At 47.0% G+C, this 16,662-nt stretch overlaps 7 protein-coding genes across 7 annotated transcripts; 2 read left to right on the forward strand and 5 right to left on the reverse strand.

The window, feature by feature from the left end:
* Positions 1 to 479: 479 nt before the first annotated feature.
* On the reverse strand, positions 480 to 1,863 carry F5147DRAFT_331674 (uncharacterized protein). The gene is made up of 4 exons (XM_041429252.1): positions 1,633 to 1,863; positions 957 to 1,571; positions 746 to 906; positions 480 to 688 (listed from the first exon to the last, which is right to left on the reverse strand). Exons 2-4 carry the CDS (start codon positions 1,569 to 1,571, stop codon positions 556 to 558), a joined length of 909 nt encoding a protein of 302 aa, XP_041289308.1. The 5' UTR covers positions 1,633 to 1,863; the 3' UTR covers positions 480 to 555.
* Positions 1,864 to 2,085: 222 nt separating this feature from the next.
* Positions 2,086 to 2,317, reverse strand: F5147DRAFT_762966 (uncharacterized protein; the record flags this gene model as incomplete). Its single annotated transcript, XM_041440607.1, has 1 exon — positions 2,086 to 2,317. A coding segment is annotated over one exon (232 nt), but the record flags the coding sequence as incomplete, so codon positions are not given.
* Positions 2,318 to 4,986: 2,669 nt separating this feature from the next.
* F5147DRAFT_839304 (uncharacterized protein) lies at positions 4,987 to 6,772 on the reverse strand (the record flags this gene model as incomplete). Its single annotated transcript, XM_041444206.1, has 4 exons — positions 6,489 to 6,772; positions 6,408 to 6,440; positions 6,282 to 6,348; positions 4,987 to 6,219 (listed from the first exon to the last, which is right to left on the reverse strand). Exons 3-4 carry the CDS (start codon positions 6,345 to 6,347, stop codon positions 4,987 to 4,989), a joined length of 1,299 nt encoding a protein of 432 aa, XP_041289310.1. The 5' UTR covers position 6,348; positions 6,408 to 6,440; positions 6,489 to 6,772.
* Positions 6,773 to 8,589: 1,817 nt separating this feature from the next.
* F5147DRAFT_331723 (uncharacterized protein) lies at positions 8,590 to 9,701 on the forward strand. The gene is made up of 5 exons (XM_041429253.1): positions 8,590 to 8,773; positions 8,823 to 9,081; positions 9,135 to 9,185; positions 9,233 to 9,391; positions 9,446 to 9,701. Exons 2-5 carry the CDS (start codon positions 8,845 to 8,847, stop codon positions 9,596 to 9,598), a joined length of 600 nt encoding a protein of 199 aa, XP_041289311.1. The 5' UTR covers positions 8,590 to 8,773; positions 8,823 to 8,844; the 3' UTR covers positions 9,599 to 9,701.
* Positions 9,702 to 10,321: 620 nt separating this feature from the next.
* Positions 10,322 to 11,561, reverse strand: F5147DRAFT_777150 (uncharacterized protein; the record flags this gene model as incomplete). Its single annotated transcript, XM_041441950.1, has 4 exons — positions 10,322 to 10,703; positions 10,760 to 10,917; positions 10,968 to 11,428; positions 11,483 to 11,561. 4 exons carry the CDS (start codon positions 11,559 to 11,561, stop codon positions 10,322 to 10,324), a joined length of 1,080 nt encoding a protein of 359 aa, XP_041289312.1.
* Positions 11,562 to 13,431: 1,870 nt separating this feature from the next.
* On the forward strand, positions 13,432 to 15,591 carry F5147DRAFT_813627 (quinon protein alcohol dehydrogenase-like superfamily; the record flags this gene model as incomplete). The annotated part of the gene is made up of 8 exons (XM_041443499.1): positions 13,432 to 14,309; positions 14,375 to 14,649; positions 14,702 to 14,790; positions 14,841 to 14,879; positions 14,932 to 15,099; positions 15,153 to 15,203; positions 15,250 to 15,387; positions 15,442 to 15,591. The coding sequence occupies exons 1-8, from the start codon at positions 13,885 to 13,887 to the stop codon at positions 15,589 to 15,591; spliced, it is 1,335 nt and encodes a 444-aa protein (XP_041289313.1). The 5' UTR covers positions 13,432 to 13,884.
* A 554-nt stretch (positions 15,592 to 16,145) lies between these two features.
* On the reverse strand, positions 16,146 to 16,603 carry F5147DRAFT_582363 (Endoribonuclease L-PSP/chorismate mutase-like protein; the record flags this gene model as incomplete). The annotated part of the gene is made up of 2 exons (XM_041431649.1): positions 16,146 to 16,298; positions 16,370 to 16,603. 2 exons carry the CDS (start codon positions 16,601 to 16,603, stop codon positions 16,146 to 16,148), a joined length of 387 nt encoding a protein of 128 aa, XP_041289314.1.
* Positions 16,604 to 16,662: the final 59 nt, after the last annotated feature.

Consider the following 16,662-nt stretch of genomic DNA (forward strand, 5'->3'; position numbering starts at 1 on the left):
CTCCATACTGCTGCATAGCTAGTCTCCACTGAAGGGACTCAGTGAATTGTGCGTGTTCAATTAGCTTGACTGAGGTTGTAGTGCCGCTGTGTAACTTTGGTCGAGGCTCGTGCCTATTAATGATTTGTGCGTCTGGGTCTCCACTTGAATCTTGAACAGCCTCTCAGGCGGAAATGCATCGACGTTTCCGATATCAATGTTGATGCTTGTCAGGTCCGTCTTTGGGGGGTTGTCAAATCGGTCAATCTCACCTGCTCGCTGGTTCCTTAGATCTTTCAGTTAGCACGTAGATGTAAGGAGAGCGTGTATTATAACCAACGAATTACCATATCACCATGATGATGAAACAATAATGATAACGATAATCGTGATCGTGATAGTGAGAATGAATGAATACAGATGATAAAAAGAATGTGGGTGGGTATAAAGAGTGAACAGTATGTTATGCCATAGAGCATGAAAAGAATGTGTATAGTGGGTGGAAAGAAAATACGTGAATGAGTGTCAGCAGATGCATACATAAAACAAAGAAGATAGTTGGTAACAGAGGCTCTCCTAATATTCAGGGCCTTCGTCGTCATCTTTTTCTTCTTCGGCAGTTGGGTATAACGGCAGAGCGCCCACATCTGTCGACTGTTCACAATTGCCATTCTCGAGGTGCTTCTTGTAGGAATCACTTGTCGTATACCTAATCACAACAATATTAGTGATGAGACGCGCTGATATTGAGAGTTGGGATACGCACGCTTTGGAACAACCAGGGCATTTGAATTTCTGTAGTTTGAAGCCTAGATGCCTTTGTGTCCTGATGTGCTTAAAATAGCTTGCAGGACTCCTGAGTAACATGCCGTCCTTAGAACACACATATGACCCATTGGGTTCACCAAGTCGATTCAACACGGGTTTCTGTCCCAATGTTTGAGAATACGACCTCACGAGATGAAAAAGACACTCACAAATAACGGGTCGTTCTTGATTCCGCCGGAGCCTATTTTGGTTTGTTTGATGTAGCGGTGATGAAGATATTCCGCCATGTGCCTTTGAATGAGCGAAACACTTGGTGCTTGAGAAGCAGAGTCCGTTACGAGCCCAGTCCCGTTATGTTGGTGGAGGTATCTTTGGTGCGGTATGGGTGAAGCGCAAGGATTCGCGGCTGCTGGAAAAGATAGGAAGGGTTGATGGTACAGGGGGGGCGCAGGTGGGCCTTGTGGGGGGAGAGCAGCCGCAGTTGGCGGTAGGTATGGACCAACATAAGTGACAAGCGAGACATTGGTTACTGCACAAGGGCAATAGCCATTTTGTCCCGTTTGGAACACGTGATGCGCAACTCCAGCACCCACACCAGGCGAATGTGCGACGGGTGCGTATGAGGGAGGGGCACCATGCGTCCCGTTGAGTGGTACACTGTATGGGTAGTAGGGGTGTGCGGGTGCATGGCCTGGATAAGGGATGCATGCGGGCTGGGGCCAGGGAAATTGACCCATATACATGCCAGTGTTTGGCATGTATTGTGTTGCATTGGAAGAATCGGAACCATGCGGTGAGGAGGGATGGGGTGTGGATTGGATCATCTGGAGGCAAGAAGTAGACTTAGTTAGAAAGCGCAGACGTTGAAGCTGGGGATACACGTACCTGGGCCAGCAGGTAGTTGATTGAAATGTTAAGAGGGGGTGTGCGAGTTTGCAGTGGCAGTAAGTGCAATGGGGAAGGGATATAGAATGAGGGCCACCAAACCAATATTTATATGCTCGTCCAGCGTCGCTTTGAAGGTGTCCTCGAGATGCGTATCCACTGCAGGGACCTTCCTTTGAGGGGACATTTCCTGTGGACCACCATTATTCACTAAATGGGACGATAGCCATTTTGCTCGATGCGTCTAGCCTTGCATCCACGCTTGAGTTGTTCATTCTTGTTTTGTTGCAAGTCCGCAATGCAAAGACGAGAAGCGTGTGGTGGATGAGCTGTTGTTTGTGCCCTGACAATCTGATTGGAGCATCATGCATCATGACTTATGTTTCAGGCTCCGCGAACGGATGAATCATCATAGATCGCGGGCTCGCGCGAGTGATGAAATTCATCAGGTCTCCGTGAGTCATGTCGGTCCTTTGGGAGAAACAGGTCGAATTCAGTGAACTGGTGAACAACGGTCACAAAGAACGAGCCTAAAAACACTCCGAGACTGGAGGGAAGGCTATCGCAGGACGAGAAAGCCAATGTAGGAGGAAGAGGCCAACAGGAGGAAGAGAGACGAAGAACAACCACAAACGCATCAAAGACAAGAAAGATGCGCACCAAGTCCCACTCTACCACCCCAAACCATTCACTTCACCCCACACATCCCTTTGTACGAAATCAGCGTCGGCCTTTGCCCGACACTATGCTGACGGAGTACGCGTTCAACCTATACAATACATCAGATACACAATTACCTACGATAGATACACGGGAGCAAGCCCCCCAAGTAAAGGGCTCAGTCCAACATAGGGTCTACGACCCCAGAGGACAATAAACCTGATTTAAAAAAAAAAAAAAAAAAAAAGAACGAGCCTATGCGAGGTGCAATAGACGATGCAAAATTTGGCGCACACCTCTCGTATCACCTTCCAAAGACGGCTCACTAGCATTCAACTCAAGCGACGAGTGTCCGAGTCACGGGTAAGAATATTACCATTACATTTTCTTGGCAGTACTCGCACTATTATTTGGTTTCCTTCAATACATCGCAGCATCCCATCGTAGATTCTAGCGTGAGTTGACTTCTCTAACCAAGATAGAGAACTGACCGTAATTTTATTTTCCTATTTTCAAAACTACACAATCGAGTTGAAGGATATTGCTGTCTTGCAACATTGGTCGATTGACACAAAGGTGTGTCAGTGCCACTCTACCGAGAGCCTATAATGAGTATCTGTATAAAGAGTAACGAGACAATACCAATTTGCGTTATTAGTGGGCAGAAAGTGGCACCTGAGGCCTGAGGACACGAGGTATGTTTGATTCTGCAATGGTATGCAATCAATCAACGCATTGGTATGGACTTTCGAGGTGCGGCCAGGCGTCGTTCAGTAAATATTTTTTTCCGATCACGACCATTTCCGTTTCAAACGCTTTCAACACTGAGTACTGAGTACCGAGTACTAATGTTTCAACGCCATGCTCTTCTTCTCCTGCCAGTCACCGCCCTACAGCTTCAACTCGCAGTGAGCGCACAGTGGGCATCAACAACCCCCTGCATCATTTTGATGACGTACTCTCTGAATACTGGCATGAATTTGGAAATATTTTTAGATATGATGATAGAGGTGCAGACATGAATATTTGAATCTTAGACGTGTAGGAAACTGTTTTGGGTTTGTTGATCCAAGTATTAGCATCCGAATCCCGATCCGGGCGCTTGTTTGCAGTTGTTCGCTAGCACTTCGCGTCTGCAGATCTGAACTTCGTTTACTACTACTTGGCCTAAAATAATGCAACTTGACGGATAGTGAGCTTTCAAATTAGCTGCTTAACGTTACAAACGCTACCGTGGCCGACCCCGATATTGATAGTATTAGTCGGTATCAACAGTGCATGATTTCAGCACAGCAGGCTGATACCAATTCACAGTCAAACATCCTTTTGTCGTTGCCCTCGTGGTCGCAGGACTCACAGAATCACACGAGGTCGGTCACGCCACGTGGTAATAGAATGTCACATTTCCTTCAAGAATGTCTTTGAACAAATCAAACACGAAACTAAAATGACTTACTATAGACAGCTAAACTACCAGTCAATTTCTTACTGGCCTCAAATATCATTCGTAGGTTGCGCGACATCGTGAGTGCCTCGCAGAGTAGTTTTTTTATATGTAGTAAGCATTTTACAACTAAAATGCAAATTCAAGTCGCCTAGTAACCAATGGGTATTACGATTGCGTCACAAGCTCGTTTTCGCTCCGACCGAGGACCCTAGTTTGATATCTATCCACCGCACGAAATACGAAATCTGTGAATCGAGCTGAGTTCCATTATTTTCATTCCATCCACGAGTCTGGATCATCTTGTTCGTCATTGACAATAGATAAAATTAGCGAAAAGATAGAGCAACGCGATTGCATGCCTCATCTGGGTCGATCTTGTCAAATAACCTATTGCAAACAAGGAGGTGAGGATAGCGAATAGCAGAGGGCACCGAACAAACCATTCAATTGGCACCGTGTCTAGAATAATATTTGACAAGGATCCCCAGGGCCCAGGCGCTCACTTCCGGAACCGCATCTATCATGGCGTGCATACTCTCGCATTTTTATCCGAACAAATATATGCAAGGTTACATTATGTTGACTTCGGTCTTGTCATGCAACGTTCGGTCAATCGCTGACTTTGAATACAAATTTTCTTGTATTTTTCTGCTTGTCAGGTCAGTCTGCGCCTGTTTAACACCATCCGCTGTGAATGGAAGACCTGGACAAGTTTAAGGTACCGATGGCGAGAAGGGAGAACAGGGCGTTTCCTAGTGGAGCACTCCTGCTGGGGTGTATGCGTAGTTGTCCATCCTAAGCGTGAGCATATAAATTGAATGATGGACAATTATTGAGCACGCGAAGGTCAGAGAATCTGCAGAGAAACAAGTTGTCGTAAGGCTTGAACATTTATTTTTGACTTTATTGATCAAAACTGAGACGGAGCCGTGCCCAGTACTAGTCCGTTATGTCTTCACTCATCGCAGGGAGGCGGGAGACATCAGTGTTGACGCCCCATCAGAACCAGGCAGACAGTAGATCATCACTTGTTCAGATAACTGTTCGCTGCGGGTACTGAACTTAAAGAGTGGGAAACAGATGTCGGATCAAAGTGGTTAGCGGACGGTTGGATGGTGGAGTGAGGCTGTGGGACATCAACACAAGGCAAAGTCATCTCGACATTCAAAAGAAGATATAGAGATCTCTTTGTATCCATATAACGCCAATCACTTGTAAGGGTATAAGGAAAGGCTGGGTAAAGTAGACTATAGTAGAAATTGTATATCGAAGTCGCTGTCAGGTTCTATGATGAATTCGACGGAAGGAACGAGGGTGACATAGTCTTCTTGCTGCTGGTCCGTTGAATCCGCTTCACTGCCGAGATCTTCTAGAAATTCGTGCATATCAAAGTTGCTATCAGGTTCTACGCTCAATTCAAGGGTAGGAATGAGGGCGGCATATTGTTCTCGCTGCTGGTACGTTGAATGCACTGCATTGCCGAAAATAAGGCTCTCCAGGGGACATTCTGACCGTATCAAGAATTCCTTGAACTCTTCATGTGGCCACGGCCCTATATTGCGGGCTTCGACCACGCGAAGGTTGGGGAGTGTGAGAACATCAAATAGGCCAAGGGCCCCGGCTGAGCTCAGGAATACGTCTCCAGACATGCGTAAGGATTGGAGGTTGACGTGCGTGACCGGTTCTGGAGTTTTAATTGGGTCGAGTATTCCAATCATCACCGCGGAAGAGAGGTTGGGGCATAGATGGAGTATGCGGGGGAATGCATCTAGTCCATTCACGTTGATCTCGACATGCGTGAGACGGGCCCATGCGGAGTCACTAAAGAAATCTAGGTCCTTGCGGCTGTACAACAGTGTTGTCATGTTCAAGTGGCGCAAATTCACCGGCAATTTCGAGAGAGAGTGGTCGATAGCTGATGTATGATCAAACCCATATTTGTGTATGGTGAGTTCCTTGAGTGCGTGAAAGCCTTCCATCATGAAGGGGCCGTCGCAGGCAAAAAAATCAAGTTTGAGAGACGAGATTTGTTGAATGTATGGCTGGAGCAGGCTTTGTAGCTCGCTCCAGTTAGTGTGGCACTCGAGTCTCAACGAGAGAGGGCATCCTCCTGACCGCTTGAGCCAGAGGTTGTAGCATAAAGCTCTCTTCTTCCAATTGTCGTGCTCGGCTTTCATCTGCAGCCTGCACCATAAACTTGGCAAGCCCACAGCGACCTCCCTCCATCGTCGACATATTGTGGTCAACAGTAGGGGAGCCACCTGTGGTGTGGGTGACAAATACTCGTCTTTAGGCAGACAGTAAATGAAAACTTCTGAGAGTATTTCTGTTGGCGGACGCCAAACAGGCCGTGAAGCCTTGGGCGAAGTGTTGGACTGAACAATATTGGCCCTCTCTTCGACGAGTGGCCGTTGACGATAGGAAACGCCCTTCCTAACTTTTTCAAGGCCCGAATTCTTGCGCACAATCATCTCATTCAACTGTTGAAGTAGATATTTATTATTATATCCAGACGAAAATACCTCCAGGACCAGACACTTACAGGTTTCTGCGGCTCACCAATGGTAGCTGAGACCGGTGAATCGACGTTTGAGTTGGATTTTTGCATACTGATGCGAAGAAGATTTAGATGTTTGATACAGAGATTTGGGGGAGGAAATAATTCTACCAAAATTCTACCGTTTCGTCAACTGCCGCGTCCCTATTTAAATTCAACACTTGAAAAAAAAAAGGCCCACAACAAACACACCTTTCTATTGTATTTTATTGTTACAATGGTAGTTAGTGTGGCCCGAGCACCTGTCGAAGGGTGGTCTCGCTCAATGGTTTCAGCACATTCGATCGGCACCAGTGACTAGGCCATTCAAGACCTTGTCTTGGTACCCACGAAAATCTGGTTCAATTCGAGTCTCCTTGGCACCTCTCGACGTCCCTACCATACGTACTGAACGGCCGATTCCCTTTTTGTCAATCGTTTCTCCCCACTGCATTCTTAGTACTGACTGAGACGCTCCCGGGCCAGCTCATGATGCCAACCAACAACTGGGATCACGTGAAAATTACATCATCTTTTCTGAAACAATTTACGAGCCAATTGCAATAACATGTAGACAGCCATTCGAATTAAATTATTCGCGATCGTGCGTTGCAAAATATCGAAATGCCACGTGTCGAAGAGTGATCTCGTTACCAATATGCAGGGAGCAAATATTACAATTAAAATACACGTCCAGCTAATACACCTTGCATGTACGCGCTGGAAGATATAACGAGCGGGTGAACTGAAGTAATTCATGACATCATCTCCCAGTCCATTTACCAGACAGAACTCAAAGTTGACAAGCATCAAGATATATCAGACATTTTTACGCAATTCGCACAAAACTGCCGTTCAAGAAGGGATCCGAACTTGTATCTTATAATATCTACGGCAAGTTGATTTCATGACTTGATGTTCGCCTTGGATCCATTAAAACGGCTTGAATTCAGCAGTGTGTGGCATGCGATTGTTTGAAACGTGCAGACAGCATTGGAACAGATGCTCCACGGAGGTTGAACTTTGGAGTCTGGATAGCAAGAAATGAGGAACCTGGAGCCAAGTCTAAGTGAGTATAGATCATCAAAATATTCTGGGGGCAGATCAAGAGATAGGCGGTACAAAAACAGGTACCAAACTGACATCCGATAGCGCGCGCGAGCGCACCATGCCAAACAGTGCTACTACCTAGCAAAATCGACAAGTGCAACCAGCTACGTTACAAAGGCAATGAAGATCTATGATCTTGAATGGGTTCGCCCTGGACTGGCAACTGGCAACGATGTATGAATAGTAGCATCCACTTTAAGAACCACCTAGGTCTCATCGAGCGAGTCTATTGACAGATGGTTTCAACATGCAAAGATAGTGCCACGACGTACTGAAGTATGTCTTGTTACAATCACTGGCGCAGAAAGAGAGATATAGGTTTCATTCGACTGAAGCTAGAAATAGTATGGAGTTAAAAGAGGACATGCTGTACAATGCACAGCCATCATGAAGAACATACCCATATGTCCATCATTGCTCTTTGTCCTTGCTAGCATCCCGGTAAGACTAAAGTTCATACGAGCATTAAGCACAGATGACCTGACGATTGACTTAGCAGCCAATAACTAGTGCGTCAGCTCTCGGATGAGTTGGAGTTTAAAATGATCGAACATCAGGCCTAGCTGCCTTAGAGAGCACGAGGAGAACCCACCGAAGGTAAGGAGATTGAGGAGGCTCGGGAGGTTTACTATGACGATTTTATAAATGCGGTGATGTTATCAAGGGATGGTCGATGGGTTGTCACTGCAAGTATTAGTGAACTCAAAGTCAGTGAGGTTGAGACGGGGATCGTGAGAACATTTCATGGACTCCCAACCATCACTTGCATCGATATCTCCGCGGACAGCGCGTTGGTAGCGGGTGGGTCAGATGATGGGACACGTATATGGAGCTTGGACACAGGCAACCTCATGGCTGGTCCATTCAGAACAGGCGAGTATTATCGTCAAATTACGTCAGTTCGACTCTCGGAAGCTGGTGGTGTCAAATTGGGGAAAGGAGCTTCAGGTGTGGGATGTTCAGGCACAGAAATTGCTTGTACAAAATTCTACTCCTAGCAAGTATTTCGGGTTCGGATTGCCGGTCTTCTGGACAAATCCATCGCAACCGCATTCAGCTTCGCGGATGACATCCTCAGGACGATTTATGAGTTTGACGCGTCGACGCTCAAGACTGTTGGACCTCCTTTCAAACAAACTGACATCATTAGCGGTCTAGCACTCTCATCTGATTGTGGTCTTCTCGCCAGCTCTTCCTACCGCATCACCAAGCTGTGAGCCTTCGAATCCCGCCAACTCCTCGCTTCATTCGACATCTCGAAATTTCCCACGAACCTCGTATTCTCGCCCAATTCACGCCAACTAGCTTACACGATCGACGCTAAAATCTTCATATGTGACATTCCAGCCAACATCCTTGCTAGCATTGGGCTTGAAGCACAGCATAGTGTATGTATTCCCCACATACATCCATCATTTATGTGCTAATATTTTATAGACCAATAAAGCTGATTCACGCCATGCTGGTCTGCTCAACGTATGTGATCCTGCCCTTTCCTTCATCTGCACCGCACTGTTATTCATTACAGTCCAATGCAACACCTCGTCCCGCGCGTCGTAAACCAGTGATGATACCTGCCATGTCTCACATCCCTCGACCTTTGCCTGCCAGGGATCCACATGCTTGCCTCCGCTTTCTATGCAAGCTCTTTTCTCGTACAGACGCGGTTGGCATCGATAAACCTAATCCTCTCGATGTATGTTTCCTTTACCTGTTCGTCTCCCAGTTGACTCTACAGTTGACTCACAGTTCCCTGCTACATCGCCCCTACCTCGTCCACTTCCGAAACACGACGAGAATGTGAGTGCGGACCTCTATTATCACATGTCAAATTTACATTCTTCTAGTCTCGACGCACACCAGCATCACCCACCAGCCAATCCTCTGTCATCAATACTTCCCCATCCCCCAAATCCCCCTTAAATCGGCTATCAAGCTGGTGGCCCCTTCAAACAAATTATGCATTGCCGACTATCGTCGATGTTTCTCTCGCACCTGGTAGACTGGTATGTACATCTCGTTTTTCTCCCCGTGTTTGAATTCTCATCTATGTATGTTAGCGATACGCTGCAGCAGGCGCTCCTGGCCCTGATGATGAATTGATACGTGACGAAGATTATGTCACTCCTCCCCCTTCCCCCAATCCTGGCTCACGCCTAGGGATTGTTAACTCTGGACAGCATGGAAGCGGCAGGTTTTGTTTTTGCTTCTAGTTGAACCTTGTCGAGTATCTCGCTCGACGTTACTGTAATTGTTGCTCGTTGTATGCGTTGTCCTCCCTATACTTATGTCCAATTCACGGTCATTATTGCCCTCTGATGCGCTTGATATTTTGAAACAGTTACAATGATCGATTCTGTCCAGACTCTGGTATCTACAGTGCTCCGAGGCATTTCCCCTGTGTTTCCGTTTGTTATGAGCATTTGTTCTCTAGACTCCAGAGCCTTTCAATCTCCGCGGCACGCTGCTGCATAGCTGGCCTCCGCTGAAGGGAGTTCATCGTGTCGAGTCAATTGTGAGTCCGTACTGTATTGCAATCGTTTACCTCGCATTGTAGCGCCACTGTGCATCTACCTTGATGCTCTCTAAAGATTCTACAGCGGAAATGCGTCGACGTTCCTGCTGATCCTTGTCAGGTTCCTTTTTGGGAGGGACTGGGTGATGATGTTGCAGATGATTTCATCTCACCTACTCGCTGGTTCCTTACATATTCTAGCCCGCGCGTACATGCAGGGAGAGTGAGTATTATAACTAACGAATCACCAGATCACCACAATAATGATAATGATGATAGCGTAGTAGTGCGAATGAATGGATAGCGTGTCGTGCCATAGTGAATAGAAAAAATGTGTGTAGTGGGCAAAAAAAACAATGTGAATGAATGAATGACAGCATATAATAAAACAAGAATAGTCAGTAGCAGAATTGAACTATGGCTACATCTCATGGCCGTCCTTTATTTCATTAGCCTCCCAAAAATCAATGTCGTCGTTATCGTCGTCTTTGGCGGGCCCTGTGACCATGACATTCTCTGGCAATCGAGAGAAAACTGCAGGATTCGCAAAACTGGGCGTGCCACAGGACTGCGAGATATAAGCTGCTGGGGGTGCGACCTCCACGTTCTGGGACATCGATGTGGCGAACATGGGGTACAGGTGAGAAGAAGCGAGTGCAGTGGTAGGTGCTATTGCAGGTGCAGCAGAAGCAGAATTTGTGGAGTTTTGATTGGTTGAGTATGACGGCAGAGCGCCCACAGTTGTCGACTGTCCACACTTGCCATTGACATAGTGCCTCTTGCAGGCATCGCGTCTCGTATACCTAATCATAACGATATTAATGATACGAGAAGCTTATTTGAGAGTTGGGATATGCACGTTTTGGAACAACCAGAGCACTTGAATTTCTCTAGTTTGAAGCCCAGGTGCTTTTTCGTCTTGATGTGCTTGAGATAGCTTCCAGGATTGAGCACCATGCCGTCCTTGGAACACACGAATGTCCCGTTTGGTTGACCAAGTTGATCTAACACGGGGGTCTGTCCCAATGCTTGAGAATTCGACCTCACAGGATGAAAATAAAACTCACAAATAACGGGTCGTTCTTCATTCCGCCGGGAGCTATTTTGGCTTGCTTGACGTCGTGGTAATGGAGATGTTCCACGACGTGCTTCTGACTGATACGTGGTGCTTGAGGGAGAGACGAAAAAGCAGAGCCCGTTGCGGGCACAGGCCCATCATGCTGGTGGAGGTATCCTTGGTGCGGTATGAAGGCAGCGTAAGAGTTTGCGGCTCCTGGAAAAGAAATAGGTTGGTGGTACAGGGGGGTCGTGGATGGGTCTTGTGGGGGATGAGCAGCCGCAGTTGGCAGTGAGTATGGACCACCATAAGTGGCACAGGAGACATCGGCTCCTGGAGGGGGTAAATAACCATTTTGTCCCGTTTGGAACGCGTGATGCACGACTCCAGCACCCACACCAGGCGAATGTGCGTATGGGAGAGCGGTACTATGCATCTCGTTAACTGACCCGCCATACGGGTAGTAGAAGCCTGGATAAGGAATGCATGAGGGCTGGGGCCAGCGAAATCGACCCATATACATACCAGTGTTTGGCGTGTATTGGGTTGCATTGGAAGAATCGGAACCATGCGATGACGAGACATGGGGAGTGAAGTGTCTCATCTGGTGGCAAGAAGTCCATACAGTGAGAAAATGTAGGCGTTGAAGCTCTGAGAACACGTACCGGGGCCAACAGATAGTTGATTGAAATGTTACAGTATGTGTACGAGGTCGCAGTGGCAGTGGGTACAGTGGGTGAGGGATAGAGGATGAAGGCCACCGAACCAATATTTATATGCTCGTCCAGCGTCGCTTTGAAGGCATACCCTCGAGATGTGTTTCCACTGCAGGGACCTTCCTTTGAGGAAACAATTTCTGTGGACCACCGTCATTCACTAAATGGGACGATGGTCCTTTGAACCGAGGCGCTCAGCTTTGCGTCCACGCTTGAGCTATGCGTTCTTGTCGCAAGTCCGCGATGCAAAGACGAGCAGGGTTTTGTCAATGCTCTGTGGATGTTTAGGTCCTCCTGATGATGACAATCTGATTAAAGCACTACAACTTACAAATTATAGCGAACGCATGGATCATAATAGATCCAAGGCAGATTTGCGTGAACGATGAGATCCATCAGTTCTCCGTGAGTCATGTCAGTGCTTTGGGAGAAACAGCTCGAATTCAGTGAACTGGTCAACAACAGTCACAAAGAACGAACCTATGCGAGATACAATAGATGATGCAAAACTTGATGAATCTATCGTATCACTTTTTAAACGCGTGATTTTAGAGACGGCTCACCGGCAGCCAACTCAAAGAGACTCGAGCGTCAAACATTACGAGCAACAATATTATCATTGTATTTTCTTGTGATTACTTACATTTTTATGTGGTGTCCTTTAATACATCGCAAACATCGCGGATTCTAGTCTGAATTGACTGCTCTAGCCAAGAAAGAGAACTGACCGTAATTTTATTTTCATACTTTCAAAACTACACCATCAAGTAGAAGGAAATCGCCGTCTTTCAACATTGGTCGTTTGACGCAAAGGCATGCCTTTGCCACCCTGCTGAGAGCCTACAACTGATTACTTTTTAGTGCCTGTATACGTGGTTATGAAGAGTAACAAAGACATACCAAATTCAAGGAACGGCTTTCTGGCCCGGAAGGACGGGTGGTGTGATGAACGGTAAAGGAGTAAAAATTCACTTACCCATGTCATCGACTCAAGGAAGCACCAGAGAGCTCCTTCATAGTTCAACAGTCGTCTCGAGAATTGCTTTCCACCGCTACAACTCGTAAACACGGCGCAGAAGCGACATCCGCATCATGTCCTGGCGCGACCTCAGTCCAGAAATCTGGATCGGATCGAGCGGCAGCATGCACAGGAAATAACTGGCTGAAAAGATGGAATTGCATTACTGGTGAGCAGAAAGTGGTACCTGACACATGAGTTTATTTTTTATATCTGCAATGTACACCGAAAGCAAGGTTGGTTGATACAGGCTTTCGGAGTGCTGCCAAACGTCGACCATTCAAAAGCTTTCAATACTGATGAGTTTCGACCATGGGTGTAGTTCGCTTATCATTTGGTTGTCGTATGACCTTCCTATTCTTCTCCTGCCAGTGCGCCTTACACCTTCAATGCGGTGGGCGGTGCGTGTCAAAAATCCTCTGCATCATGTTTGATGAAATTGAGATTGATGGTCTCTGAGGCCATACTCGGAGTCGCATGAACATGACGATGGTTTCGGATATAACGACAGAGGTGTAGACACGCATTTTAGAGCAAAATTTGGTGTGCTAGTCACGGTACACGGGGAAAAGTTTTGGGGTATCAGCATCCGAAACCCGATCGGCTCTTGTTCCGAATTCGGCATTGTTCAGTTGTTCATCTCACGTTTACACACTACTTGGCCCACATAGAACTGCTCAAAAATGCGACCTGGTTGAATATAGTGAGCTTTCAAACCAGCTCTTTTTCATTTCTCGTAACCTTCAAGTTTTAATGCATGGATTGTGATTCTAAGTGACAGACGAATTTCATGCAATAAATTTCCTCCTAACTGGCAATCCATTACGCCCTGCAGGCATATGAGAACCACACAAGAAGCATGCGGGTGGACGCCACTCCAAGGTCATCATAATTTGATCAGGTTACATGTGTGGATAGTATGGGGAGTCACGCTGTACAATGCACAGCCGTCTGGAAGATATAAATATAAAGAGATGGGACACGCGCCTATATGACCATCTTCGCTCGTCTTCCTTGCTAACGCCCTAGTAAGACAAAACCTCTGAGCATCACGCATGAATTGAGTCAAACTGACGATTTATTTGAGCAAGTAAGGTGCGCCAGCTCTCGAACGAGTGAGAGTTGACAATTACTCAACGTCAAGCCTAGCTTTATACGACATCTTGCCGACCTGTCTGGCGAATAAAGCTGTGATGGCTTCCAGCTCGATGCAGCCCGATGCAACAGAGAACAAATCGATTTTAACACCAGTCATGACCTTGGAGGGACATGAACCATGGAAAAATCTACGTCCAGATGGTGAATATCACGAGTTCAAATATATTTCGTGCATTTCCTATTCTCCTGACGGCAAGCAAATGATCAGCGGATCATACGATAAGACGATTCGGCGATGGGACCTGCGGGAGGGTAAGGAGATTGAGGAGGCTCGGGAGGTTTGTGATAATTGTATATATGCGGTGAGGGTATCAAGGGATGGTCGATGGGTTGTCACTGCTTGTTGGAAGGAGCTCGAAGTCAGTGAGGTTGAGACGGGGATTGTGAGAACATTTTACATTGGGTCGATCTATTGCATCGATATCTCCGCGGACAGCGCGTTGGTAGCGGGTGGGTCAGAGTATGGAACAGTTCAGATATGGAGCTTGGACACAGGCGAACTCATAGCTGGTCCATTCGAAGCAGGCCCAGGCGACGGCTTAGTGATGTCAGTTCAGTGCCGGTATTCTGGACAACAAAAGACAAATCCATCATAGCCGCATCCAACTGCATGGATGATGACACGACAATCCACGAATTTGACGCGTCGACGCTCAAGACTGTTGGAGCCCCTTTCAAACACACTGAGGGGATCTGTGGTCTAGCACTCTCATCTGATTGTGTTCTTCTCGCCAGCTCTTCCCGCCACTTGATCAAGCTGTGGGCCCTTCGAGTCCCGCCAACTCCTCGCTTCATTCGACGTCTCGGAATTTCCCGAGCTTCTCGTGTTCTCACCCAATTCACGCCAACTAGCTTACACGATCTTCGATGACAATAAAATCTTCATATGTGACATTCCAGCCAACATCCTTGCTAGCATTAGACTTGAAGCACAGCCTAGTGTATGTATCCCCCCACATACATCCATCATTTATATGCTAATATTTTATAGACCAATAAATCTGATTCACGCCATGCTGGTCTGCTCAACGTATGTGGTCCTGCTCTTTCCTTCATCTGCACCGCACTTTTATTCATTACAGTCCAATGCAACACGTCCTCCCGCGCGTCGTAAACCAGTGATGATACCTGCCATGTCTCCCATCCCTCGACCTTTGCCTACCAGGGATCCACATGCTCGCCTCCGCTTTCTACGCAAGCTCTTTTCTCGTACAGACGCGGGTCGCATTGACGAGCCTAATCCTTTGGATGTATGTTTCTTTTACCTGTTTGCCTCCCAGTTGACTCTACAGTTGACTCACAGTTTCCTGCTACATCACCCCTGCCTCGTCCACTTCCAACACACGACGAGAATGTGAGTGCGACCTCTATCATCACATGTCAAACTTACATTCTTCCAGTCTCGACGCACACCAGCGCCACCCACCACCCAATCCTCTGTCATCAATACTTCCCCAACCCTCAAATCAAATCGACTATCAAACTGGTGGCGTGCATTGCCAACTATCGTCGATGTTCCTCTCGCGCCAGGTAGACTGGTATGTGCGCGCGTTTTTCTTGTCGTATTCGAATTCTCATCCATGTATGTACAGCGGTATGCTGCAGCGGGCGCTCCCGGCCCTGATGATGAATTGATACGCGACGAAGATTATGTCTCTCCCCCTTCCCCTAATCCCGGCTCGCGCCCAGGGATTTTTAACTCCGGACAGCATGGAAGCGGCCGGTTTTGTTTCTGCTTCTAACTCATCTCGAACTTCCTTGTTCCCTGGTATCTCGTTGCTGTAATCATTGCTCAGTGTATGCGTTATCCTCTCTACATTTATGTCGAATTTACAGTCACAAAGGGCTTGAAATATATCAACTATCTCAATGATCGATGCTGTCCAGACTCTAGTGTCTACGGTCGGAGGCTTTGCAGTTCACCGAAGGTATTTTTTTTTCGCTAAGAAATAACTGCAAGGACCTCCTGCGTCCAAACTTAGTGCGATCAGAATATCAGTACTAACTCCCAACACAGATTCATCTAAAAATATGACAATCTGATCTTTCATACGCACTAGGCCAAGTATATCAGAAAAAAGTGCCATTCATATATCTAAATTCTGTGCTCGTCGAAACCGATGCTCTTCCGAACGTGTATCGCGCGAGGCTCTGCCATTGCACGTGTGTCCGACGATCTACGTATCAATTCACGGTACTCCTCGTCATGAAGAGCCGCGAATCACTTATTTGCCACTGATATTGAAGATAAATGGTGCGTTATCAGTATACTAAAAGAAGTTCATAGTACGACGGGCTAACCTGCTATGCACTCGATCTCAAACAACACATCTTTCGGAAGCCGAGCAACCTCAACAGCTGAACGTGCCGGCTTGTGTTCCGAACCACTAAAGAACTCCTCGTAAATCTTGTTAACGGTGGCAAAGTCCTCCATATTTTTCAGGAACACCTATCATATGTAATGTAATGCATCATCTGTCAGATTCGACTCGGAGACAGACGACGGTCTCAGCGACGTACCGTAGTCTTGACGACCTTGCCAACTGAGCTAGAGCTGGCTTCAAGAACAGCCTTGAGATTTGTGAGGGCCTGCTTGGTCTGTTCCTCGATACCGCCTTCGACTATCTGCATCGTGGAAGGTACGAGGGGGATGCAACCCGAAACAAAGACGAATTCTCCAGCTTTGATAGCTTGGGAATAGGGCCCAATGGCTGAGGGCGCGTTGGGCGTCGAAACGGGTGTGATCGTAGACATTTGTCGTTGTGTTCTGGCAGTGAGTGCAAAAGCGGGGTATTGCGGGAGACGAAGAGCGG

The sequence above is a fragment of the Suillus discolor genome (genome assembly GCF_016758755.1).
Source record: "Suillus discolor strain FC423 chromosome Unknown F5147scaffold_56, whole genome shotgun sequence".
Taxonomy (NCBI): domain Eukaryota; kingdom Fungi; phylum Basidiomycota; class Agaricomycetes; order Boletales; family Suillaceae; genus Suillus; species Suillus discolor.

Coding starts and splice junctions, on each gene's coding strand:
- F5147DRAFT_331674 (XM_041429252.1), bottom strand. CDS start 1,571: ATGATCCAATCCACACCCCATCCCTCCTCACCGCATGGTTCCGATTCT. Junction 907..956: donor TCAAGAACGACCCGTTATTT/GTGAGTGTCTTT, acceptor ACATTGGGACAG/AAACCCGTGTTGAATCGACT. Junction 689..745: donor TGCCCTGGTTGTTCCAAAGC/GTGCGTATCCCA, acceptor TGTTGTGATTAG/GTATACGACAAGTGATTCCT.
- F5147DRAFT_331723 (XM_041429253.1), top strand. CDS start 8,845: ATGCTGGTCTGCTCAACGTATGTGATCCTGCCCTTTCCTTCATCTGCA. Junction 9,082..9,134: donor ATAAACCTAATCCTCTCGAT/GTATGTTTCCTT, acceptor GTTGACTCACAG/TTCCCTGCTACATCGCCCCT. Junction 9,392..9,445: donor CTCTCGCACCTGGTAGACTG/GTATGTACATCT, acceptor TATGTATGTTAG/CGATACGCTGCAGCAGGCGC.